The 24,949-nt window shown below is 33.9% G+C and overlaps 12 protein-coding genes across 12 annotated transcripts; 9 read left to right on the top strand and 3 right to left on the bottom strand.

The window, feature by feature from the left end:
• The first annotated feature begins 65 nt into the window (after positions 1-65).
• Positions 66-2,406, top strand: BX664DRAFT_336170 (uncharacterized protein). Its single transcript, XM_051546041.1, has 4 exons — positions 66-1,080; positions 1,215-1,274; positions 1,380-1,834; positions 1,907-2,406. Exons 1-4 carry the CDS (start codon positions 122-124, stop codon positions 2,263-2,265), a joined length of 1,833 nt encoding a protein of 610 aa, XP_051399231.1. The 5' UTR covers positions 66-121; the 3' UTR covers positions 2,266-2,406.
• Positions 2,407-2,699: 293 nt separating this feature from the next.
• Positions 2,700-3,442, bottom strand: BX664DRAFT_336168 (uncharacterized protein). The gene is made up of 4 exons (XM_051546040.1): positions 3,358-3,442; positions 3,246-3,277; positions 3,135-3,173; positions 2,700-3,072 (listed from the first exon to the last, which is right to left on the bottom strand). The coding sequence occupies exons 1-4, from the start codon at positions 3,423-3,425 to the stop codon at positions 2,789-2,791; spliced, it is 423 nt and encodes a 140-aa protein (XP_051399230.1). The 5' UTR covers positions 3,426-3,442; the 3' UTR covers positions 2,700-2,788.
• Positions 3,443-3,534: 92 nt separating this feature from the next.
• On the bottom strand, positions 3,535-6,338 carry BX664DRAFT_379881 (asparaginase-domain-containing protein). Its single transcript, XM_051548873.1, has 7 exons — positions 6,178-6,338; positions 6,021-6,097; positions 5,588-5,907; positions 5,458-5,513; positions 5,264-5,390; positions 4,950-5,185; positions 3,535-4,887 (listed from the first exon to the last, which is right to left on the bottom strand). Exons 1-7 carry the CDS (start codon positions 6,302-6,304, stop codon positions 3,584-3,586), a joined length of 2,247 nt encoding a protein of 748 aa, XP_051399229.1. The 5' UTR covers positions 6,305-6,338; the 3' UTR covers positions 3,535-3,583.
• Positions 6,339-6,504: 166 nt separating this feature from the next.
• On the bottom strand, positions 6,505-9,768 carry BX664DRAFT_336165 (uncharacterized protein). The gene is made up of 9 exons (XM_051546039.1): positions 9,568-9,768; positions 9,114-9,462; positions 8,824-9,037; positions 8,676-8,730; positions 8,537-8,604; positions 8,244-8,471; positions 8,045-8,182; positions 6,976-7,981; positions 6,505-6,918 (listed from the first exon to the last, which is right to left on the bottom strand). The coding sequence occupies exons 1-9, from the start codon at positions 9,704-9,706 to the stop codon at positions 6,578-6,580; spliced, it is 2,538 nt and encodes an 845-aa protein (XP_051399228.1). The 5' UTR covers positions 9,707-9,768; the 3' UTR covers positions 6,505-6,577.
• A 120-nt stretch (positions 9,769-9,888) lies between these two features.
• BX664DRAFT_336164 (casein kinase II subunit alpha) lies at positions 9,889-11,495 on the top strand. Its single transcript, XM_051546038.1, has 6 exons — positions 9,889-10,046; positions 10,167-10,380; positions 10,445-10,639; positions 10,740-10,904; positions 10,977-11,125; positions 11,200-11,495. Exons 1-6 carry the CDS (start codon positions 9,934-9,936, stop codon positions 11,390-11,392), a joined length of 1,029 nt encoding a protein of 342 aa, XP_051399227.1. The 5' UTR covers positions 9,889-9,933; the 3' UTR covers positions 11,393-11,495.
• A 6-nt stretch (positions 11,496-11,501) lies between these two features.
• Positions 11,502-13,104, top strand: BX664DRAFT_160351 (uncharacterized protein). Its single transcript, XM_051539937.1, has 3 exons — positions 11,502-12,015; positions 12,072-12,426; positions 12,490-13,104. The coding sequence occupies exons 1-3, from the start codon at positions 11,751-11,753 to the stop codon at positions 12,995-12,997; spliced, it is 1,128 nt and encodes a 375-aa protein (XP_051399226.1). The 5' UTR covers positions 11,502-11,750; the 3' UTR covers positions 12,998-13,104.
• A 25-nt stretch (positions 13,105-13,129) lies between these two features.
• On the top strand, positions 13,130-13,972 carry BX664DRAFT_336162 (uncharacterized protein; the record flags this gene model as incomplete). The annotated part of the gene is made up of 1 exon (XM_051546037.1): positions 13,130-13,972. A coding segment is annotated over exon 1 (656 nt), but the record flags the coding sequence as incomplete, so codon positions are not given.
• Positions 13,973-15,768: 1,796 nt separating this feature from the next.
• BX664DRAFT_336152 (uncharacterized protein) lies at positions 15,769-17,314 on the top strand. Its single transcript, XM_051546036.1, has 10 exons — positions 15,769-15,892; positions 15,988-16,126; positions 16,225-16,334; positions 16,404-16,417; positions 16,501-16,669; positions 16,769-16,811; positions 16,888-16,900; positions 16,989-17,023; positions 17,112-17,118; positions 17,182-17,314. Exons 1-10 carry the CDS (start codon positions 15,807-15,809, stop codon positions 17,199-17,201), a joined length of 636 nt encoding a protein of 211 aa, XP_051399224.1. The 5' UTR covers positions 15,769-15,806; the 3' UTR covers positions 17,202-17,314.
• A 290-nt stretch (positions 17,315-17,604) lies between these two features.
• Positions 17,605-20,803, top strand: BX664DRAFT_360085 (uncharacterized protein). The gene is made up of 6 exons (XM_051548132.1): positions 17,605-18,125; positions 18,217-18,329; positions 18,420-18,529; positions 18,644-18,713; positions 18,851-18,999; positions 19,082-20,803. The coding sequence occupies exons 1-6, from the start codon at positions 17,712-17,714 to the stop codon at positions 20,695-20,697; spliced, it is 2,472 nt and encodes an 823-aa protein (XP_051399223.1). The 5' UTR covers positions 17,605-17,711; the 3' UTR covers positions 20,698-20,803.
• Positions 20,804-21,457: 654 nt separating this feature from the next.
• On the top strand, positions 21,458-22,034 carry BX664DRAFT_315751 (uncharacterized protein; the record flags this gene model as incomplete). The annotated part of the gene is made up of 3 exons (XM_051542689.1): positions 21,458-21,603; positions 21,697-21,799; positions 21,864-22,034. The coding sequence occupies 3 exons, from the start codon at positions 21,458-21,460 to the stop codon at positions 22,032-22,034; spliced, it is 420 nt and encodes a 139-aa protein (XP_051399222.1).
• A 776-nt stretch (positions 22,035-22,810) lies between these two features.
• BX664DRAFT_315750 (uncharacterized protein) lies at positions 22,811-23,309 on the top strand (the record flags this gene model as incomplete). The annotated part of the gene is made up of 3 exons (XM_051542688.1): positions 22,811-22,911; positions 23,001-23,103; positions 23,166-23,309. The coding sequence occupies 3 exons, from the start codon at positions 22,811-22,813 to the stop codon at positions 23,307-23,309; spliced, it is 348 nt and encodes a 115-aa protein (XP_051399221.1).
• Positions 23,310-23,625: 316 nt separating this feature from the next.
• Positions 23,626-24,719, top strand: BX664DRAFT_336142 (emp24/gp25L/p24 family/GOLD-domain-containing protein; the record flags this gene model as incomplete). Its single annotated transcript, XM_051546035.1, has 5 exons — positions 23,626-23,758; positions 23,865-24,085; positions 24,162-24,231; positions 24,328-24,398; positions 24,491-24,719. The coding sequence occupies 5 exons, from the start codon at positions 23,626-23,628 to the stop codon at positions 24,638-24,640; spliced, it is 645 nt and encodes a 214-aa protein (XP_051399220.1). The 3' UTR covers positions 24,641-24,719.
• Positions 24,720-24,949: the final 230 nt, after the last annotated feature.

The raw sequence follows: 24,949 nt of genomic DNA, 5'->3' as shown, positions 1-24,949 counted from the left end.
GTTCCATATTTTTTTATTTTTTTTTTTTTCATTCCCCACAACTTTGTCTCGCTTTTCTTTTCTTTTTTTTTTTTTTCTTTTTTTCTTTTATTATCTCGTCCATATATTCTTTATCTTCCAAATGTTAAATTCAAATAAAAGACGGTCATGGATACTTGGCTGGGTTCCACCATGGCATAGAAAAGATATGGACAAACGATCAAAACAACAACAACACTCTACTTCTTCACGACAAAAGGATAGACTTCAACGATCAAGTGATACAGATGATCTGATGCATTACCATGGTAACGAGGGTGTTTTTTCATATCCTGCTTCTGATCAATTAATGGATCCTGGTTATGCATCTCCTCCATTATCATCTTCTAGCTCGTCCACGGCAAGTACTTCTAGACGCAATACCAAAGCCTCTATTATGGATTTCTTTCAGCGACGAAAAAGCAGCTCGACTTCTTCCAATATGATTCCAGTAACACCAAAACAACTATCCTCCGTGGGACCTTTGTATACGCCTCTTACAGAACGAAAATCCATTTCATACTCACCTCCTATCTTATCCGCAGCACCGCCACCAATACAACCTACAACAACAAACAATCAATACCTTTTACCAACTGCTCCACCAACATCATCATCCTCATCACCGCCTTCATTATTACACTTATCTGTTAACAATAATAATCAGACATCATCCAATATCACTCCAGCATTATCATCATCCTCATCTCAACAATCTATAGCACCACAAGTTCCATCACAAACATCAACAACACCACTTCAACATCGATTTCCTTTTATTCATTGTCATCATGAACATAACAATACATCTACTTCTGTAGCAACCACAACCCAATACAACGATGAAGCCCATCATCAACAAAAGAGTCATCATCATCACTATCCTTCTTCTTTATTCTCATCGACATCCAATCAACCAACATCATCCAATCAATCTCTTTCTGTGAATAAGGAAGGTCCTCTTTATGAATACAATATGGATATGGAAGAAAATTTGTCCAATATGGATGATAGAAAAAGGATCACATTGCGTCATGATTTGGTTCGACTAGCTTTAGATGGGTAAGGATCTTTTTTTTTTTTTTTTGTTATCTTTGATGATGTATTTACATATATATCCATATGTATAAATATGTGTGTGCGTGTGATTTTTTTTTTTCCTCTTCTTTGTTTCTGATCTTGGTTTCTTTTTTTAGATTATTTAAGAGTCCGCTAGATCCTAATCAGGAAGGTGAGAGACAGGTGCTTCAAATCGGGTAAGTCAAAATATTTTTTTTATTTTATTTTAGTTTTGTACCTGATTCTCGTTTGTGTGTTTTTTTTTTCCCACTCACTTTTTTTTTTTTTTTTACTTGATATAGATGTGGTGATGGATCCTGGTGTAGTGATTGTGCAAAAATGAATCCAAATTGGTTTATTCTTGGTATTGATGATAAAAATGGTGGTCCACTAGGTTCTGCTGGAAAGAAAATGATGATGGCGGGTCCATCAGCAAGTACACTACCATCCACAACATCCATCTCAACAACAACTACTACTACAGCAGCAGAAAGAACAACATGTGGTGGTAATTTTTCTTTCATTCGTAGTACAACCACGTTGGTCGATAGTTTGAAACAATTTCCTGATAATCAATTTGATCTTGTGTATGGACGATTTTTGGCCTTGGCTCTTCCTCCCAAAGAATATGAAGCACTGGTTGCTGAGTGTTGGCGTGTATGTAAACGTGGTGGTTTTGTTGAATTTACTGAATTGGATATGAGGATCTATGGAAATCCTGGTGATAGTACTTTGATCAATTGGTTAAATCAACAAGGTAAATAATATTATTAAACTAAATCATTTTTTTTTTTTTAATTTTTAATTTTTAATTTTTTTTTTTTAATAGTGATGTGGTCTATGGCAAAGAAAAAATTGGATTCAAGATTACCAAGGCATTTACAAGATCTTTTTTTTAAATCATTAGTAGAAGATCAACAACCTGGAAAACGACAATTACAAAATAATTATCAAGTCAAATATAATTCATTACCACTTGGTGTTTGGGGTGGACGTTTGGGTGTCATGTTTCGTGATGATATTCATGATATTTTGGATGCTTTGAATGTAGCCACGACTCCTGATAAGTATGGCAATGCAATGACCGAAGAGGAATGGCTGGCCACCTCGGATACTTTGGATGATGAATTGGAAGCTTTCATGGCGTTTATGAATCTGTATCAAATCTATGCTCAAAAAAATGCCTGATCTTCTTCTTACATATTCATCCTGTTTATTATATTGTTGGTATTTTCTCTTTTTTTTTTGGATCATCCTCATATATATATGTATATATATATTTGTATAGTTTCTTGATTGGTCTAGTTTTATTATCATTACTATTATTATCATTATTATTTATTCTTATTATTCTTATTGTTTATTATTATTTGCATCTATATCTTTCTTCTTACTGCTAATCCGACTTTTGTGAAATAAAAATAATGGGTTACATTGATAGTACTGAAACCCTTCTACTTTTTATCAAAAAAAAAAAAAAAGAAAAAAAAGGGTAACACCCTTTGATGCAATGATGATTGTCTTCATAGGAGTTTCTCAAGACAATGATTGTTGATGATCTTTTTCCATGTTATCAGATTACTTTCACTCTTGTCCAATAATAAAAGAGTTTTACTTCTACCTTTCAATGTATAAAATAAATGATCTTTATTAAAACAAAAGGGATGCATGATGTACATAATTATATGGAATGAAAATAATACAATGGAGTTCAAAGAGAGTCAGGATGGGTACCGGTAGTATGTAAAAGAGACTGTACAAATTCCTCAAATACTGAGTCTTCGTTCCGGATCATTTCCAGTAGTTTGTCAGGTCGACTGGATGTGTCTATTTTGGTAATGAGTTGTCGTATCTGAGGGTACTTTAAGAAGGATCGAACTTGATCAGAATGACCCAATTGTTGCAATTGTTCGTCTGTGAGTCGTGTTGATTCATCCTCGTCCTCATCTTCAACTTGATTGTTCATTCCTATTGCATTGCTTTCAAATTCAGGCTCTATCATAAAAAAAAAAAAAAAGATCAATCAAGACGAGTCTTTACCTTTTTATTTTTCATACCTGGTTGTGGAGTAGGTTGTACAGGCTGACAAGGAATCTCTACCAAATGATAAAAAAAAAAAAAGTAAGAGAATGATTAGTAACTCACACTATTTTAATCTTTTGTTGTACCTTTATGACTTTTATAACATGGCAAAGAGCAACTATGATCAGAAAGAAAAGAAAAGAATCCTATCAATATTATTTTTGTAAGAGTATATAACTTCTATTAATAATGACTTACTAAGGTAGTCTACATGTCGAACATTTATATTTGGAAGGTAAAACCTGACAGATACCACATTTGTCCATTTTATATATATTTTTTGGTGAAAGAAAGGGAAAAGAGTGAAAAGGGAATAAGAAGAAAATTTTTAAATCTGACTTCCAAACTACAATTGGAGCATAAAAAAAAAAAAAAAAAAGAGGATGTGTCTATCATTTCTTTATTAAATATATAAAAAACTAGTCTATCGTAATCTATTCTTTATCAAACGTTCCATTTCATCCACTACATCGATTGTCAAACCAAGTCTTGATGGAGTATCCACCATTGTTGTCAAGTTTTGTCGAAGTATATTCAATTTCATTTGAATAGTAGTTCCCCAACGATCAGGTGAAGTAAGATCCAAATCAGATTCACCAAGTAACACTTTGAGTACAGTAAGTTTTCCTTCCATAACAGCAATATCCACTGCACGTCGTTGTTCGATAGATTCAGCCCAGTTGACCCGCCAACCGGATTCCAAAGCCAATTTGATGAATTTCACATCACCATCACGTACTGCCTTCATCCATACATAACCAAAATCATCCAGTTCAACTTCTGCTAAATGAGCACCAGCACGACAGAGCATACGGACCACTTCAGATCGTTTCCACACCAAAGCTTCGTAAAGAGGAGTATGACCAGATCGATCACGGATATGTACAGCAGCACCATGTTTCAATAAGAATTCCACTATTTCGATATGTCCTTCTCTACTTGCCACATGCAGAGGTACCCTTCCATCATAATCCACACAGTTCACATTCATATGATCACCCATACTTTCATAAAGAGATGTCAGTCCATCCATATCGTTTGTACCAGCTGCTGAACACAAAAGAACTGGGCCAAGGGATCGTTCGACGAGTTGTTGATCTTCATTAGAAAGAGTCAAATCTGGTAGTGCTAAGTATTTGTTGATATCATCCTTTCTGTCATTGTCACCATGATGTTGCTGTTTTGCTGCCCATTTGCCTTGACCTATCCAATCCATGATGACTTCCACCAATGCATGAGTACGATTCGATGATGCACTAAACTTGGTTTGGAGTGTACGAACTGTGAGTTCCCCTCGTAGATTTTTGGTCATCAGTTGTCGAACTTTGGCAGGATCATCAGGTACACGTCCCAAAAGATAAGAGAGTTTGGTAAGAGCACATTCAGGTGTCATGTCAGCACCAGCAACAACACCCACCTTGGCCAATTGCTTCCCAGTTGCATAGACATCCGTCACCAATCCTTTTCGACATTGAGTACAATTGACAATCACCACACCACGATCACTTGCTTCCTTGAGTGCTTGAAGTAACTCTGGTCTTGCTGGTGCATTTCCTGCTCCATATGTTTCTAATACTACACCTTCAGTCGGTGCTGCTAACATCATTCGCACAGTCGTTTCGTTAATGCCTGGGAAGAGACGTAAGGTGGCAACATTTGGATTCAATTTAGTACTTGCAAAAAATTTACTGATTTCAGTAGGTCGAAGAACAAGTGGCCATCGTACATCTATGAAATATAAGTACATTAGAAAATCATGTACCCAAAAAAAAAAAAATATTCATGCTTACCAATATCGATTCCAACATCAACCAAGGAAGGTAAATTTGGTGAATCAAATGCTTCAAAATCCACAGCACTAATCTTGCTTGTTCGATTTCCACGGTATAATCTTTTACCAAAATACAGACTGACTTCAGGAATAACAAAGTGACCAGCAATTGTCAAAGCTCCCAGTAAATTTTCCACAGCATCATTTCGTACTTCAGTCAAAGGAACTTGAGATCCAGTAATAATCACTGTTTTTCTATGAATTGGACAATCAATGTTAATATATTTTATATTTTGGTAGACAAAAAAAAAAAAAAAGATTCATTCATCTTACCCTAATTCTTCTAACATGAAGCTAAGTGCACTAGCAGTATATGCCATGGTATCTGTTCCGTGAAGAACAATAAAAGCGTCAAAGTATTCATAGTTGACTTCAATATCCTTCGCAATCCGAACCCAGTCTATATAATCAACATCAAAAAAAAAAATGTTTAGTGCTATTACATAATTATAATCAACATTATTTACCTTCCATCGTCATGTTGCAGGAGTCCAATAAGGGATCGTATTCAAGGATGGAGTATCTTGAGAACAAAAAAAAAAATCAATCATCTACCCCATATATCTTCATTATTTTTTTTTTCTCCTATTAACTAACCTGATTCGTTTTCCATATAAACTGATAGGAGTGATTAAGCTTGGTAGTTGTTGAATAATAAGTTCATCCTTTTGTTGTGATGATGATTCATCTTTCACTCGAGAAATAGAACGTACTGTATTGGTAATTTGTCCAAAAGAACTATCCATGATTGGTGGCGAAGGTGAGGTCAAAGGATCTTGTTGCTGAGATTGGTCGGACTGGAGACTATCCACACTATCACTAGAAGATCTTCGACTCATTGTGCTGTAACCATAAGGATTCCTAGGATCATGAAATCTTTGCACTCGAGATAAGGACTTGGCCAAGTAGTTTGGGAACTAGAAATAACCATTAGAAGAAGAAAAAAGAAAGAAAAAAAAAACGAAAAGACGTTAACAAGAAAAGTTGAGTAATTGTGATCTGTTATCAGGATTAATATTATTTTCCTTACTGGAATATAACCATGTTCAGGTGTGTGTTTCATACCAATGGTACCACCAGTATATATGACAAGGACACGAGAGAAATCTATATGAAGAATAAAGCATGAATACTTCCTCGGAACTCGTATAATCGTTATTTTTTTTTTTTTTTTTTTTTTTTTTTACCAGGTGCTAACATGTCATGACGATCAGCATTCAGTTGATGTCCAACAGCAGCATTATCAAAGACATGATCTTCGTCCAAAGTAGAACGTCGTTGTTGTGTAGGCATACGAGGTGATTGAGGTGCCATGATAACGATAAGGAAAAAAAAAAAAAAGAAAAAGAAAAACAGAAAAGAAGAGGGACAATCTGGGACAAAAAAAAATCTTTTTTTTTTTTTTGATGCCGTCGGAATGAATATCCCCACTTCCCACGGGCCTTAATTTTTGACACCATGTCTACCCGTCCTTCCAAGTCAAAAAATAATAATAAATAATAAAAAAAAAAAGAGAGGTGTAATCATTTGTTTATTTTCATAAATAACTTTAAAAAATCTAACTAGGTCTAAATCTAAAATTCAAATTCACATCAACACAGATATGAACAAGTCATAGCTAAACTTCTTTAAATCCAAAGTAATAGGATCGTTTCTTGCCAATACAAGATCCATATCACTTAACCAGGATTCAAATGCCGATTTGACATTATGAGATTCCTCCGTATCATCAATCGATTCAGGTACGTATTTGCCCAGTAGTAATTTCTTGTGCACCGTATACATATCCATTACTGGGATTACCGATTTCTTCCGTTTATTGCCAGATTTCTTTTCTTTCCTTCGTTCCAATTCACTATTAGCTGCATATTGACGAATTTGGGAAATCATCGTAGTAAGTATCAGTTTCAAAAGTGGATCCTTGAGATCTAAAAAAAAAATTAGAATATTAACAACTTTTTTTTTATCATTCACAAAAACTTTACCAGATTTCGAGCCATTCCCAGTAAATCGAAGTACATCACTAAACGTTAATGACAAGGCGCTCTTGTCTACAGTAGGTTTCTTCACCTTTCTTGGTCTTCCACGTTTAACAACAGGAGCTGTCTTAGTTGGAGCAGTGGATATGACTGGAGTTGTTGTAAGAATGGTAGCTTGTTCGGGAGCCTGTTGTTGAGTAATTGGTGAAATGTCAGATGGTATTGTTTTGAAATCATCACGAGGTAATGTTGGTGTCGCCATGGAAGTCGTTGTCACTAGTTGTGATGATGATGGTACTGTTGTTGTTGTTGTTGTTGTTGTACTGGTCATGGGTGTACTCTCCAAAGTTTCGGGGGCAGATGAAGTAGATGGTACGTCGAATATTGTCTGCGGAATTGACTGAATAGTAAGATCTTCATTGCCAGATGATTGTGCTTGTGATGATGTAGCTGATATAACAGAACTGTCCATAGTTTCCACTGAATTAGATATTCTATTAATAACAGGTTGTTGAACAGATTGAGTTGATAGATCATCATTTGTATTTGTCGTTGCCAAGGTCTGAGTTTGTGTATCCGGCATCATGATAGATGAACTTTCCAAAGCATTGATCGTGTCAGACAAAGGTATTGCTTGAGATCCTGTTCCTTCAGTAAGTTGGTTTTCGGGTTGCGTAACGACAGGGATGGATAGATCTGGAGAAACTGCATTTGTTGATTCATGCTGGATATCCACCTTTGTTGAATTTGGAGCACTAGTCAAAGGATGAATGGCGATCTTGTAACCTTCTTCTAATAGAGAATTCCAACCTTTCAATTTTTCGACAGTTTCTTCTAAAGTTGCTGACTTTTTGAGTTTGGTTCGTAGTTGTTTGAGCTTCGTTATCTTATCATCATCCTCTACTCCATTTTTGTTGGTAGTGTCCGTTTGAGATACTAGCTGTTTCTTATGGTATTCTTGGGTGACCATAGCATCCAATAGTTGATATACTTCTTCCTTCAATCTTGCTTCCTATATTTCAAATCATGACATCAGTAAACGTTGTTATAAAAGTTTCCATTTGATCCAACTTACTTCAATTTGCATTTCTTGTTTTTCCTTTTCCAATTGTTCCTCCAACTCCCTTTGCTCCCTTTCCCGTTCAGCTTCTTCGAATTCCAATTGTGCACGTTCCATTTCTTCCAATTGACGTCGCCTATCATCTTCTTCAGACTAGATAATGTAATCACGTTAGTGTACTGTGATACAATAAATAAATGTATTCTTTATATACCTTGACTTCGATTCGCCTGCTTCGTTTTCTTGGTAACAAATCCAATTTCCTTGCTTTTTCCAATTTCGCTTCTTCACGTAGTTTTGCAGCCCTCCTTGATTCTATCTTTTGTATGATAACTGAACCATGCTCTTGCAAGTTTTCCGCCAAATGTCGTTCCAGCGCTTTGGGTGAATCGAGAGAGAACTTGTTCATCCATGTTCGCCATTCTTCTTCTGTCTTAGCAATCTATTCAAACCAAATCAAATAAATACAAAAATTGAACCCAACTAACCTAAAAACAGCGCATTTACCAGTTGGAATGTATAATCGGTTTCCTTTTTCCTTGGAGATAATTGGATTTCCCTGTACAATCTACTACCTGATGAAATCAAAGCATGTTATGAATTTCTAGTATTACAATCTAATTATCTAATATTCAAAAGAGTTTACCTCCAAATATCCAATATGACCAACCATCAGAATCTTTGCCCATGGGAAATGCACGCTATATATTCAAAATTAACCACAAAGGAGAGTCAGTATCAACTACATTATATATATATAAGGTGCTCTTCGCCTTTTTTTTTTTTTTTTTTACCATATCTTCGGAGGCAAGTTCGTTCTTCCATATCAAAGCAGTTCCAGTTTCAAAGATGCTGTCGACCAAATCCTTTAATACATAAATCTTGTCTACAATACTTAATCGAACAAAATCAATGCTATCAGTATAACGACCAAGGATATCTTGAACCCTTTCATCAAGAGAATGATGATACAAATATTTGTATATGTACTGAGGATAATTGTTTTCACTATTAAATACAATAAACAGGTCAATTCCTTATCACCTGAAAGTTTTTTTTTTTCTTCAAACAATAATAAACCTACGTGATCTTATTTTTTTTGTCATCAGAAAGACTAGCTAAAATAAGAACAAGAAGCTTCGCCAAAGTGTGTTGTAGTTTAGTTGAATTGTTGAATTGATCAGAAATTACAGATGAAGAACCCAAAACACTAGATTCACGTGAAAGTACTTCGTTGCTATCGTTAAAGCTATTTTGATTGTCATCAACTGATAAGTTTTGTTCCGCCATATCGTCAGTACTGGGATCGGGTCTAAAAAGAAGTAAGGATTCCATGTGATCTATACTAATAGAAGGGAGGCCAAGTTGATGTTGGAATTGTGTCAAGAACTGATATATATAAAGGAATTTCCAAGAACTATGAAGGATTTCCTCTATGAAAAAATAAAAAATAAAAAATAAAAAATGGTGAGTTGTTTTTTAATGAAATAAACATGGTAGACTATATTGTAAAAAGGTTATCATAATGTCATTGTTACCTGGAGTAGACGCGTCTGTTACATTGATAACCGAAGTAGATTGAGTTGGCTTTTTGGATCGTGGTGTAGTTTGTTGATGCCTCTTTTCATTATATGAGCTGATAGCTGATTTAGCTTTTCTAACATGTCTTGAAGACATAGTATCTATATGTATAAAAGATTATGATCACTTTTTTTGTTAGAAGAAATGAATTGGATAAAAGAGAAAAAAAGGAAAGGTGAATGAAAGTAAGCGGCGTTGAAAAAATGATTGGGTCAGTCACAAGAAAAAAAAAATTGGGCAAAATCTGAGTTTGGCTGGTAACTTCCTCCTCTTTCTCTTTCTCTTTCTTTCTCTTACACCTTTTATTGTTTATTTATAATATCATGGCCACTACGACCAGTTTGCCATGTCAAAGTATTGCAAGATGTTATGCTGACGTTAATACCAAGATGCCCGAATCCTATTGGGATTATGATAATCTTCAAGTACAATGGGGGTAAGAAAAAAAAAAACACAAAAATATATAAAAAAAAAAAAGAAATACAAAAAAAAAACAAATAATCTTTATTATTGAACATCTCAATTTAATTTATACATGACCTTTTACCTTAATTAGATCTCAAGATAGTTATGAAATCATTCGCAAGGTGGGAAGGGGAAAGTACTCTGAGGTATTTGAAGGCATCAACATCACAAATAACGAAAAATGTGTCATCAAAGTCTTAAAACCCGTCAAGAAAAAGAAAATCAAACGGGAAATCAAGATCCTTCAAAACTTGGCCGGGGGTACTAATGTAATCGGGTTATATGATATTGTACGGGATCCATTGGTAAGGCAATGAAAGAAAGAAAAAATGTATATTGGGGAAATACTTAGCAATTTGTTTTTTCTAGTCAAAAACGCCAGCTCTTATTTTTGAATATGTCAACAATACTGATTTCAAGCTATTGTACCCTAGATTTACTGACTTTGACATTCGATTCTATATGTACGAACTACTTAAGGCTTTGGATTTCTGTCACTCAAAAGGTATCATGCATCGCGATGTGAAGCCTCACAATGTTATGATCGATCACGAGAAACGTCAGGTAAAAAGGGGAAAAAAAAAAGAAAGAGAATAATCTAATGGAGAATATCAAATGGTAAGCGTAAGTGCTAACATGATACTGTTTTTTTTTTATTATGAAGTTACGATTGATTGATTGGGGTTTGGCTGAATTTTATCATCCTGGTACTGAATATAACGTTCGTGTGGCATCAAGATATTTCAAGGGACCTGAATTATTGGTGGATTTTCAAGAATATGATTACAGTTTAGATTTGTGGAGTTATGGTTGTATGTTTGCAAGCATGGTAAGAATAATTAGAAAAATGAAGAAAAGAAGGAATTATATCAGATTCTTATTATATTACTGTTTTTACTAGATTTTCCGCAAAGAACCTTTCTTCCATGGACATGACAATTATGATCAATTGGTTAAGATTGCAAAAGTACTTGGAACAGATGAATTATTCGCATATTTGGACAAATACGACATTGAATTAGATCAACAATATCATGATATTCTTGGAAGGTAAAAAAAAAAAAAAATGAATTAGGAATATGATGGAATTAATCTGACGATAAAACAATTTATATCTGATTTAGATATCCTCGCAAACCATGGTCGAAATTTATCAACAGTGAAAACCATCGTTATGTATCAGACGAAGCCATTGACTTTTTGGATACCTTACTTCGCTATGATCATCAAGAGAGGCCAACTGCCCAGGAAGCCATGAATCATAAATACTTTATTCCCGTAGTAAATCAAGCAGAAAAACTTGAATCATCACCATAGTATAGTATTTCTTTTTTTTTCTTATTATTATTATTATTATTTTATATTTTTATTTATCTTTCTTTACTTTTATTTCTCAGTAAACTTCATATTCATTATATTATACAATTTTTAGTATTATTCATTATGAATTTTGTTGAATGGACCTATGATGCTTCATTTGACCTTTGTACACCTTGAGTTATTTTAAAGTCCGTCGTCTTTCTCTCATGCTAGCATTTTCCTTTTCTTTTTTGTTTATACTTGCTTATCATATCACCTTATTTTATATCTAATATATTATTATTATTATACCATTTCATTTGATTCTTCTAAGAATGCACAATTATTCACCTTGTTTTACATCGATTATATCGCCATGTCATTTGATTCTTACCGAAAAGCACAACTACATCTACAAGAAACAAGAAAAACAATTACTATACCACAGTTAGACAAAGACACCTGTATATCATATCTCAACAAAGTATTCCAAGTATTAGTACGCGAAGATTTACATAAGCTATGGACAAACAAAAAGAAGAAAACCGAATCCGAGATTCTATCAAACTATTGTCAACAACAAGAACGAAAGCGAACAATACCAAACCTTTACAAAAAGACTGTAGAACTGTATAACCAAGGTAGTATACATATACATATATACATCTATTGCAATATTAATCTAACTTTTATTTAGAAAACTCAACCGATTTTTCCAAAGATACAATTAGAGCAACTGCAGACTCGAAAGCTATACCTTATGTTCGCCTTTATAAAGAATTTGTGAATAAGAACGCTGCCAATATATTAGAGGAATTAAAAAACAACGATAACAACAACAACAACAACAACAACAACAACAATCAAGATAATGAGGATAATTTTATTCACAATACCATTACTTCTCAATTGAACACAATCTTACGACCTGATTTGTCTGACTTGGAGAAAAACATCATCCATCAATCACTACTGAAGTCACAGAAGATAGTTACCAATATAATGGCGGATATCTCAACTTTGGTTTTGTTAGACCTTTTGAAACGGACAACGTAAGTAAATAGTGATCATGAAATACTAGTCATATACTCATATTCTCTTTTTTTTTTTCTTAGTGGTCCACCTGTAGAAATAACTAGTATTCTACCTGAATGCAAGATTACCAAGGTCCTTCCACCACCACTGATCTCTCCTCCTTCTTATGATGTCAAGAAACTCATGGCTAGTCACAACAATGCCACCAAAGCTGAACGACGTCTATTTGAACTGTATACTGCCGGCCATTTGATGCATCTGCTGACCTCAACTCATAACCCTCAAGAAACCTCTCTTACTGACACTCCAGGCCCTTCTACTTCTTCAAGTCATGATTCCAACAAGGATGGTATATTGAACTGGAATTTGGACTTACCGGACATCACCAACCTAAACCTTACTGATATGCCACCTGGATTATCTACCATTATTCAGCCTTATTTAAATACGTACGCCATCAATTTAAAGAATATATATCAAGGTGATATAGTGGATCGTCTGCTATCAAGAACTATTATGACTGTTCTTCGGTGTCGGCTTATTCTTCCAAAAAAGGACCAAAATAAGAATGAATTGAAAGAAAGGTAATGCATATTGATGATTTGATGATGATGATGGATGGTTCACATTATTAACCTATCTATATATAATTAGAAAATCACAACCAAAAAGTCCCAAGAATTCTTTTACATTCAAGTGCCAAATCAGACGCCACAGCAAAAGAATAAAGCGGTTGCAACAATTTGACAATATAAAAAGACCAGACGTTCTTCAGAAGGAGCAACAAATTCTCGAACACTTGATGCAATCCTCTATTCTCAAGTCAAGTACTACTGCACAGGTTAACGTGGAGATTCCTTTGGTGGACGATTCTGATGCTCAAATGAATTTGGATGTTACTTTGGTGGATGTTACTAGTGCTCCGATGGAAGTGAATGCTCCTGAAACCATTCATGTTAACCCCTCCTACAATCGACTGAAGAAAATTGCAAATTTTGTGAAGTCAATTCTATTCAAAAAGAACATCGATCAACCGTTAACTGTCGAGGATCTTAAGATGCATGCGCCAGATATGGAGTTTAACGATGACGAAGCCAATTCTGTACTCCTTTTGTATCAATTTTTCTCACCATATCTATTACCCAAGGTATACGATGACGATGTAGATCGGCATCCCCTTCTCAATTTTCCTCTTGTTACGGTATGCAATCATATTCTTCGCTCAACTGGAAACGAGAAATTTGTAAGACGATCTGTACCGGTTGTAAAACATTCCAAGACCTATTCCATTACTTTGGATCCAACGAGATTATATTTGACTCTGTGCTCGTTGAAAGGACGTGTTGGCGGAACAAAAGGTGGAAATGTGCAACCTCTACATTCGTATGGATTCGATGTTTTTCTTCCCAACGGTGACATAATAAGCAATATTACCAAGTCAATCAAATTCCAGGATGAACTATTTGGTGCTTTTTTTGATCTTCCAACCAGGCGAAGACTCTGTGCGAAAAAGACTGGCTTTATCTTCTCCAATCGAATCACAATCACTAACTATGGTGCGGTGCGGCTACATTCCAAGAAAGAAAAACCAATTGACACTGATATCAAGCCATCAGCAACCAACGTACGACGAAAAAGAAAGTTATCTGAAGAGATTACAATGCAAGAAAAGATAAAGTCATTGGACGCTTCCTTATCAACACCAGCTGAAGAATTGCGCAAGTTGAATAACGAAATAGATGAAACGAAGATGAATATTATGAATATCAACAAACAAATTGAATCCATTGCCGACACAACACATGATGATCTGGAAGACCTCCCAACAAAAGATTTTTTAATTAAACGGCGGGCAGAAAAGAAGCGACAGCGTGACGATCTACTTCGACGGAAGCTTGTTGTATTACGGAAGATATCAGCTCTCAAGACAGAGAAGAAGGACCTCTTTGACGAGTTTTATTCAACTGACACGACAGATGTTAGCCTATCCTCATCATCTACTGGTAACGAATGGGAAAATGGAAGTATTTTTGTTGGATGTGATCCGGGTCTGGCAACCATGGTCCAAGCTACAAGTGCTGACGTCAAGAAAGTAATGTACTATTTGGCAATCAACAATCGTTATCAACCATTGGAAACATTAGTAGAAAAGGTGGATAGTGATGGCGATGAAAAGGAAATGCTTACCTTGAAGAAATACTCAATTACCAGTAAACATCTCGACGATCAGACCTTCTCCAAACGCCATCGCAAGGGAATGGAATTTAGAAAGAGACGAGATCATCGAAAAGTAAGTGGTTCCAAAAAAAAAAAAAAAAAAAAAAAAAAGGATGTCAATAACCTATTTTTTTTTTTTTAATTACTAGTCTCAAGCTCAAGGTGTGCTTTCCGTCAAGGAAGTAGAAAAAAAGCTAGCTGGATCAACTGATGTCCGTTTGTATGAAACAAGTTTACAAAAAATCATGACAAACCATAAGGTAGGATCAATTATTATACATCATCACGGAGAACCAAAAAAAAAAAAAAAAAAAAGACAATGGATATTAATGAATGCAATCATTTCAATTTATCTAGTTGGTCAAGGAAAGCTCACCTGTTCTCCAGGATTTCTATTGCGATCAAAAATACAATCAGCGGTGGAAACGAACAGCAGCGATATACAGCGAAAAGGGAACACATGTAGTCATCAAGCATCACCAACGACAAGTAAAAGAAGAACCTGGACAAAAATTACATTACTTTTATGGAAAGGCGGGCCGTGGTAGAAACTCACGTATTGGTGGATTTTTAAGAAGAGGTCATGGACCCTTATTACAAGCTCTTGGTCAACATTCTTCTATCTTCCATACAGATGAATTTAGAACGACAAAACTTTGCTGCCGTTGTCATGAGCCTATCTATCATCCGAAGAAAGCTAATGGAAAATTAAATCTGGGAACTGTTATTTGTCAAAACCCTGATTGCAAAGGACGCCAAGCTGGAATGATTGCTGAATCACGAGACACAAATGCAAGTATGAATATGATCATCACTGGATTATGGCAACAAGTTACTGGCAAACTTCCTCCATCCTTCCGACGGTCAATCTCATCAACAGAAAATGATAACAACAATATTGATAAGATATTCCAAACCTTGATCTCTTCTCATCCTGGACTGGTTGAAGACGGATACATCATGCCTCTGTGCTGAAGGCAAAACTTAAATTGTACCCTAAAATTCAAGTTTTGCTTTCTCTCTGCGATTCCCTTATTTGTCCAATGTCTAATACAAAACTGGCGTAAGTAGGGTTCCACAGCGCTTGAGCATTTTTCTTTTTTTCCCTTTTCTTCCTTTTTCTTTTTTTTTTTTTTTTTTTTTTTTTTTTTTACTTTGGAATTCCCAACGATATTGAAATATGCTCACCACCAATCGACATAGCGATCAAGAATCAAATACTTCAACATATACTAATAACTCAAAAGGAAAGAAACAAGAAACCATGTAGGTATACCATCTTTATGTTGCCCAACCTTTTTTTTTTTTTTTTTTTTTTTTTTGCAAGTCAGGTTATGAACTCATCCACTTTTTCTTATTAGACCATTTAGAAAATTAGTGTCTGAAAAAAATAAAGAAATAGATGAATTGGAACAAGTAAAAAATATACTTCAACAACATATGCCACAACTAGTAAAAATGTCTTCTTCTGGTTCAATAGAATATTCAAGAGCAGTGATAGTAAGTTTTATAATAAAAAAAAAGAATATGAATATGCATGATTTTTATTTATTATTGAAGATCAAAAAACCAAAACCATTTTAAACGGATAACAATAGGCATTGAAATTACTTGGGGATTTGATGGATGAATGTATTTATGATGTATTATCTCAAGTACATCGTGATGTGAAGTTATCTAAAAGCAAATGTCAATCATGTCAAACAAAGTAAGTAATAAAAAGGATTTATTATTATTATTATTATTATTGATGGTGATTTATCATTTTATTTATTAGATGTCGTTGTTATGGTAATATTTCCCTTTTCCTGAGTCGAAATAAATAAAAATGATGGATTGATTCATTAAATACATATCTATTTATTTATTGACAGTTATGGAACCAGGCTATGATGTTTTTGGCAACAATTTCAATATGAACAATATTCCACCTCATGAATGTGTCAACTGTCACAAAATGATATTTACCAATAGATATGCACCTCATCTGGAAAAATGTTTAGGTTTGTCAGGTAGACATTCAAGTCGTGTTACAAATCAAAAGTAAGTGATTAACAAGGAATCATATTTTCCTTAACGGTTACTATCATTATGTATTTATTTTTTATATCTTGTTAAATATATATATATATATATATATAGTGAAATGGATGTACAAGACAAGAAACGAAAATTGGGCAACAATGTAAGTTTTGTAACATCTTCATTTGTAATTGGTTCATCTCATCTGACTCTTATGATTTTTTATTTATTTATCCAAGCTCAAATATAGTGGTAAGATTATGCAATCATGTTACCAAAATTCACCCTTTTTGAAACACTTTTGTTCTATACATCTTTGTTTTTTTATTGTTATTATTAGTACCTTCAGATACTGAACTACCGCAGTCCAAAAAGGTAAGAATCATGGAAAAAAGATGATATAAAAATTATATGATAAAGGAACAGATATCATATTAATTTACTACTTTTATATATTACATAGAAGAAAAGTATGTTTTATTTTTCCAAAGAATAATTTTGAAAATTAACTATTACTTTGATTTCTTTTATAGGACATGAAGTGTCTTCATGATCTATTAACAGCAACCTCTCTTCAAGAATTTATAGTATGATTTTTTTTTTTTAGTTTATTATTGATATATTGTGACTGATTCGTTGAATAAAAGCGACATGTTGATAGTGATGATCTTGTTACCTTTTTTCATTTTACTCTTTCTCTCTTTAGCTGGGCATGAATATCCTTAGTTTTCGGGCAGTGAAAGCGTTCCAGCCGTGACTTGAGCCAATTTAATTTTTTATTTTGGTTACTCGCCCCTTGATTTCAAATTTCCCTTCTTTTTCTTGTCTTCCTGCTTGATAGATAAAAAACGTCCATTGTGTACCTTCTCCTCTCCTCTACCCTTCTCTCCTCTTTTTGGTTGACACTGCCACCTTTCTCTTCTCTCTCTCTCTTTATTTCTTTTTTTTTTTTTTTTACCTCCCCTCTCCTTCCCATCATTCGTGATAAATAGACCCTTTTTTTTTTGCCTTGGTTCGAATATTTTGGTACACTCCTAGTGACAGTCGAACGAAGAACGAAACAATGCCTTTACCCGTAATATCCAGTCGTAGCTCCTTTATCGAACCTATTATTGATACAACCATCATGACTTCCACATCAACCTTAGAAAACGCCACTACTACCACTTCTACAACTATGACCAGTTCAGCAGCAACACCAACAACGACAACAACTGGCGAAGAAAAAATAAATCATATCCCTGCGATACAAACTTTGTCCACTTCAATGCAGTCTTCTAGTTCATCTGAAAGTTATACTGATGATTCTACCAACGGCACTATGGATCTGGTTCATACGACACCGTCACCACCATCCTTGGAAGCCCAAGTCAGTCAAACAGACGAAAACGATCTATTATTACAACCGGATATTCCTTTAGTATTAGAAAGTATGGAAGAGAATCATCTCAGTGCTACCATGTTGGCTTTGTACGAGGTAAAATATATGAGTATCAAGAAAAAAAAAGTGGGCTTTATTCCTAATAAAATGTGTTACTTTTCTTTTTATCTCAATTTACTATGAGCAGGATCTTTTGCCAACCAAGGAAAGTTACGATCGTCGAATGGGTTTAGTACAAAAGATTGAACATTTATTGAATACAGAATGGCCTGATCGAAATATCAAAGCAAATCTTTTTGGGTAGGACATGAAATAATTTTTTTTTATTGGGAATACTTTTATTTATTTTAATGCTAAACATTTGTTCATTTTAATATATACAACACATAGATCTTCTGTCAATGATCTAGGGACAAATCTATCCGATGTGGATCTTTGCATAACAACTCAATGGAATGGATTACGAAATGTACGAGTATTAGCCAAGTTATTTAGGAGGTGTAAGTGAAATAAAGGATGATGATAAGCAGCTGACAGCCTGACTTGATTTGCTCAGGCAATCTAATTTTTTTTTTTACTGATCTACTCTATTTTTTTTTTTTTTTCAAAAATAGGTGGTATGCAACACGTTGTTTGTGTCCCTCGCGCCAAAGTACCTATCGTTCGACTGTTCGATAAAGAATCGTAAGTGAGGAGAGAAAAAAAAAAAAGGTTTGGAAGGGAGAATATGATGGAAAGAAAGGAGAATAATGTGTGGGGAAATGCGACTTTTTTTTTGTGATACTCACACAGCTAATGATACTCTTCTTATTCAAAATTAGTCAACTTGCTTGTGATATCAATGTTAACAATACTTTGGCTCTACAGAATACCAAGATGATCCGAACTTATGTAGCTATTGATCCTCGTGTTAGACCACTTGCCATGATTATCAAACATTGGACAAAACAGCGTATGTTGAATGATGCAGGTAAAGGAAAAAAAAATAGGTTACACACATTATACTTTATTGTTTATTCACGTTTTTATTTCCTTTCTTTTTCTTTTGGTAGCTAATGGTGGAACCTTATCAACTTATACATGGACTTGCATGATCATCAACTTTTTACAAATGCGACAACCTCCTATTCTTCCTGTGTTACATCAACTGAAAGGTGGCGACGACGCAAAGGAAATGTTTTGTAGCGATGCGGAAAAATTACGTGGATTTGGTGAAGCCAATCGAGAAAGTTTAGGTGGTTTACTTTTTGCTTTCTTTCGACGATATGCTATTGAATTCGATTATGATGAGCAGGTGGTTTCTGTACGACATGGACGTTACCTAACCAAACGGGAAAAAGGATGGCACATTGGACGTAACAAGACAAGTTTATGTGTGGAAGAACCTTTCAATCTCACTCGTAATCTTGGTAATTCGGCGGATATTCGATCTGTTCAAGGAATCAGAATGGAATTGAATCGAGCTTTAGAAATGCTTGTTGCTGGACTTTCTTGGAATACCATATGTACTCCTTATCAAGTACTTAGTTTTGGATCCTCAACTTCTCTTGATACCAATCCACCTATCTATTATTCTTCAACTGTACATTTTGGAGACAACAACGATAACACTACATCATCGAAACAATCATCATCATCATCATCATCATCATCATCATCATCATCATTTTTACTATCATCAAGACATCATCAACCTGTATTTCTACCAACAACTTATTTATCTGATGTCAAACATCCTACTGAACTTCACCCTCATGAACGACGTAAAAGTATGACTTACACCCAACGTCCTCATGATTTTGATCAACAATCACTCTCCCATCGGCTTCATACCATTAATCAAGGTTACCACAGGCGAAATGGCACTTCTTTACCAGCATTGATGGAAACAATTCCTGCTCAATATGTAAGCACAGCAACAACAGTACCATCAACAATGATACATCAATTGGCATCTAATGGCAATAATAACCATAATAATAATAATAATACAAACAATACAGCATATGTTACCTCACCATTACCATCACACCATCAGGTCATATCCTTATCTTCCGAACAACATAGAACAGTAGACGCTATATTTGCAAGATACCATCGACATCATCCACAATATCATTCTTCTCAGGATATGTCATCACAACATCAATATCATCAGTACCAGAATTTGCAACAACAAAATCATCATCATCATATCCAGCAGCAATCATCACGGAGTGGAGGGAAACGAGGAACATCTTCACGACGTCAATCGAACCAGAGCAACAGTAATAATAACAACAATCCCAGTGACTGGCCCTCTATATCCGAACACCTTTCGCCATCCAGTTCTGCCACTTTACAAACAACTCAAACCAATACTCAACGACGCCGTCGATGGTCCACAGCGAAAAAATCACCTAATTCCAAAATAGATGCAACACCCATGTCCAATACAACCTCTACCATAGAAATCAAATTACCGACAAAGGAAAGGACCATGGCCGACATTGTGAAATTGGAAGTGAATAATACGATTCGAATGGATCGATCCATCGGCAACAAACATGTTCGAACTTCAGCATCAACATCATCTTCATTATCATCATCTGGCAATCAGAGGAAAACGAAACAGAATCATGCCAAAACATCATCATCATCAAGATCAAGGAAGAAGACAAAAGACTAACTCCCATCTTATTCATTTAATTATTTACATATATTATCATTTAGATCTCCTACCCTCTACTCTCATTTTATTTAACAGATATACATGATCTCTTCGTTATAGTTTCTCTTTTTTTTTTTTACGTTTACGTTTGATTGGTTCAGACTTTGGTTTACTCTCTCTTTCAATAAAGAATGCATTGAAAACAATCAAATACATAAATGACTAGGCTTTTTTTTGTTTTAAATTCTCCTCCACTTTATTTTAGCAGTGAAAATTTTGGTAAGAGCATCAACTGGCAATATTCTTAAAAATCGAACAAAATATCATTCTGATACTCAGTAGATGCGAGGAGCATTGTGAACAATGAAAAAAAAAAAAAAAAAAAAAAAGGCAACAAAGAGAAAGCATATTCACTCCCTATTCAATCATCCATCATCAGGGACAGTCATCATGATAGATGCTGCATATTATAGTTCCATTTTTTTTTTTTTTTGCATTCATTTTCAATGAAATACATTTTACAAAGAAAATTTATCATTTTATTCTAAGCAACAATCAAATCATCGGTTTCTCTGTTTCCAAAAAAAAAAAAAAAAGATTTCCTTTTTTAATGAGATGATAATGTTTTTGCATTGATTTGTTCCTAATATTGCCTTTTTTATAAAATACTATCCTCTATAAATATGAGATTCATCTTTGACATTTGAAAAAAGAAACTATACTATCATTACTTTTCTTTTTTTTCTTTAAAAAAAAACATTTATTGATTAACACTATAATGTATTTTCCTCGTATTTGGTTCATATGCTGCTTAATCTTTGTCATGATTAACCACTGTCAATGTTTCTGTATTCGTAGCAATCTTGTAGCACCTACTAGTATGCATGTTATTCAACGCGATGGTGCTGGAACTGGTGGACCTGGGTAAGTGATTTTATAAATTTAATAAAAAAAAAAAAAAAAGAGATTACTTTTTTTTTCGGATGATTGTTTCATTTTTTTTTTTTTTTTTGATAGACTCTATGAGGTTGATATTGGTCCTGGCGGATCCTCTTGTTGCCATTTTAGTAACACTGATTGTAATTTCAAGGGTACGGCTGATGCTATTGTTGGATTCACTGTAAGTTCCATTCTCTTGAATCAATGATGATTTATTTATTTTATTTTATTTTTTATTTTTTTAGTTCACTACTTGGATAAATAACGAACGTGTAGGTCCTTTTGAATTCCATATTCCGGCTGGTGGTTCTTCTGAAGTAAGCGGTGATGCTAATCAACCTACTATACATACCTATGATCAACGTGGTCAGCCATACAATTATGATGGTCCACTTATTGGCGATCGTACTTGGTGATTCACTAAAATAGATTTTATGATAATCCTTAGATATATAACATTTTATAAACTTAAAATATTCCTTCCAAACTTTTCAAAACAATCATTTTATAAATTTGACTTTTGTTTTGTGTGAATGTTGAGATCACTGGAAATAATACAATGACTTTGAAGACAATGATAATAAAAAAATATCTCTTTTTTTTTTTTTTGTTTTACAAAGGAAAAGTATAAAGACATAACGCTACAGATATTTTTCAATCATCATCCTTCATTAGAATATCAGTTAAAAAAAACGATGAAGACTCATTTCCGTAGTAATCACGAAAAAAAAAAAGATGAATTGGGAAAATGATGAACAGACAAAGAAAAGTTTCAATCACAAGTCTCCTTATGCAATCATCTGTAATTACATGCATTTCCAATTCAAGATCATAAAACGACAACATCTTTATAAAGATAACTTATTGTTCTATTATAGAAATAAGGATCCATGGAAAACAATCAAAAAAAAAAAAAAGACTTCTCCTGTGCACAACAGGTGTTCCAAATTTGATTATTCCTTTCCCTCGGCTTCATTATTAAACATTACCTTTTATATCAAACAACATCTTTATCAAGGATGATTTTCTATAAATATATGTATTTGATTTACATGAAAACTCATAACTGTATTATCATCACCTTTTTTTTTTTAAAAAAAAAAAAGAAATCATATTCAACTTGCACACTCATACATACGCGATGTTATTTTCTTCTACTTGGTTTTTTTATTGCTTGATTGTTCTTTTTTCTATGGTCAGAAACAGCCAATGTTTCTGTATCCGCAATGCATTCAATGCACCTACTCAATTAATTGTTGCTCAACTTGATGGTTATGGTGGAACCCTTTACGAGTAAGTCAAAAAAAAAAAAAAAAAGGATGGAGAGAACAAGGTGGGACTTTTTTTTTTTATTGTAAACTGATGATCATCTCTTAATTTAGACGATTTTCTGCAGATATCAATTATGGTCAAGCTTCTTGTTGTCATTATAGTAATAGTCAATGTAACAAGGCAACTACACCTGATGCCGTTATCAATTTTGAAGTAAGTATTTGAATCAATGGAACAAAATGATGGACTAATATATATATATATATATATAATAGATGTATGTTGTGGTTGATTCTAATAGGCGTACTGGTTATGGTAACATTCATATTCCTGCTGGTGGATATGCCATGGTCAGTGGAGATCCTGATCATCCTACTATTCAATCCTACGATCCACATAACCAACCCTTCCAAGGTTAACTTCAATCGACTTTATATTTGATTTTTTTTTTCTGATTCATTCACAAATAGAATAGACTAAAATCATCGTTTTTTTAAGAACAATAAATATGGATCTTTATCAAAAGAAAGAAAAGTTTGGATGAACATTGATTTTTTTTTGTTAGTTAGTATTTTGACAATGGTGGATGATTTTCGCTTGTCATTTCCATAAAAGATTTCGTTCTCAGTAGCCAATAAAATCCTGCCTGCACTTTCTGCCTGTGTATAAATATTAAAACAATGTTGACCCTTTCCACACTTTTTTTTTTTTTATTTATTTATTATCATTCACATTATGAAACTGGTGGGTTTACTGCTTTGTATGATTGCTCTTTGCTCTCCTTGGGCAGATGCTTTATACTTTTATCTCGAAGGATCTGAAAAGAAATGTTTCTTGGAAGAACTACCCAAAGAAACAATGGTAACTGGTAAGAATCCTTTTTTTTTTTTTTCATCTTAACTTTGTTTTTATTATTTTCATCTGTCTATATCGAACACAAACATTGACTAAACACTCTTTTTTTTTTTTTCTAGGTACTTATACAGCTGAACAACTCTCGGATACCCAAAACAAATGGATTATCAACCATCAATTAAAGATCGATATTTCTGTGGAAGAAATCCCTCAAGGTAATGTGGTTGTGTCGCGTCAAGGTGGAGCCAAGGGTAGATTCACTTTTACTTCTGCAGAATCTGGTGATCATTCTATTTGTTTATCTGCTGCCCCTACTTCATGGTTTGACTCTACAAAGACTGTAAGTTGAAAATATTATTAAAAAAAAAAAATAGAATGGGTATTGACTTGTTTTCTGTGTTTTATTTTTCTTGTAGAGAATTACCTTTGATATGGATTTTGATGATCCAGCTGGAGATGGACATGATCATAAGGAAACATTGACTGGTAAATATACTAAAAAAAAAAAAAAAAAAAAAAGGAGAGAGAGAGAGATCATATCTTCAGTGTCATATATAGTATCTTAACTTTTTTTTTTTTTAGATTTGGCTAGAAAGGTGCATGAATTGAATGAACGCGTTCAAGATATCCGTAGAGAACAACTTTCTCAACGTGTAAGTAGAATATAAAAGTTGAATCTACTTATTTATATATATATGCACATGTGTGGATAAAAAAAAAATACTTATTGTTGATCTTCTCATAGGAACGTGAAATTGAATTCCGGGATCAATCTGAATTGACCAACTCTCGTGTGGTATGGTGGACTGTAGTTCAACTGATTGTACTTGGTGTTGTTTGTGTCTGGCAAATGCGTCATTTCAAGAGCTTCTTTGTGGCCAAGAAGTTGGTATAGTTTAGCTTTAGTGATGTTTGTATGTTGGTAGAAACTCCATATAATAAAGTAAAATAAAAAAAAAAAAAATGAAATGCACTTGTTCATGTTATACGGTTGTCTTTCTAATGCATATACACATATTGAGTGATCTTTTATTTTTTTATTTGATCATTGTAACAGATGGTTCCTTTTGCACAAGCTCATCATCTTACGATTAAAAAGAAAAAATATTCAATTGTTTATAAAAAGACAAGCAGGGGAGAAGAATGAGATAGGATAGTTTTTTTTTTTTTTTTTTTATTTTATTTTCTTCTTTTTGTACTTTGA

Source organism: Halteromyces radiatus (genome assembly GCF_025201355.1).
Source record: "Halteromyces radiatus strain CBS 162.75 chromosome Unknown BX664scaffold_5, whole genome shotgun sequence".
NCBI classification, from domain to species: Eukaryota; Fungi; Mucoromycota; class Mucoromycetes; order Mucorales; family Cunninghamellaceae; genus Halteromyces; species Halteromyces radiatus.
The sequence above is the reverse complement of the archived record's forward strand: the minus strand, read 5'-3'. Positions and strand labels throughout refer to the sequence as shown.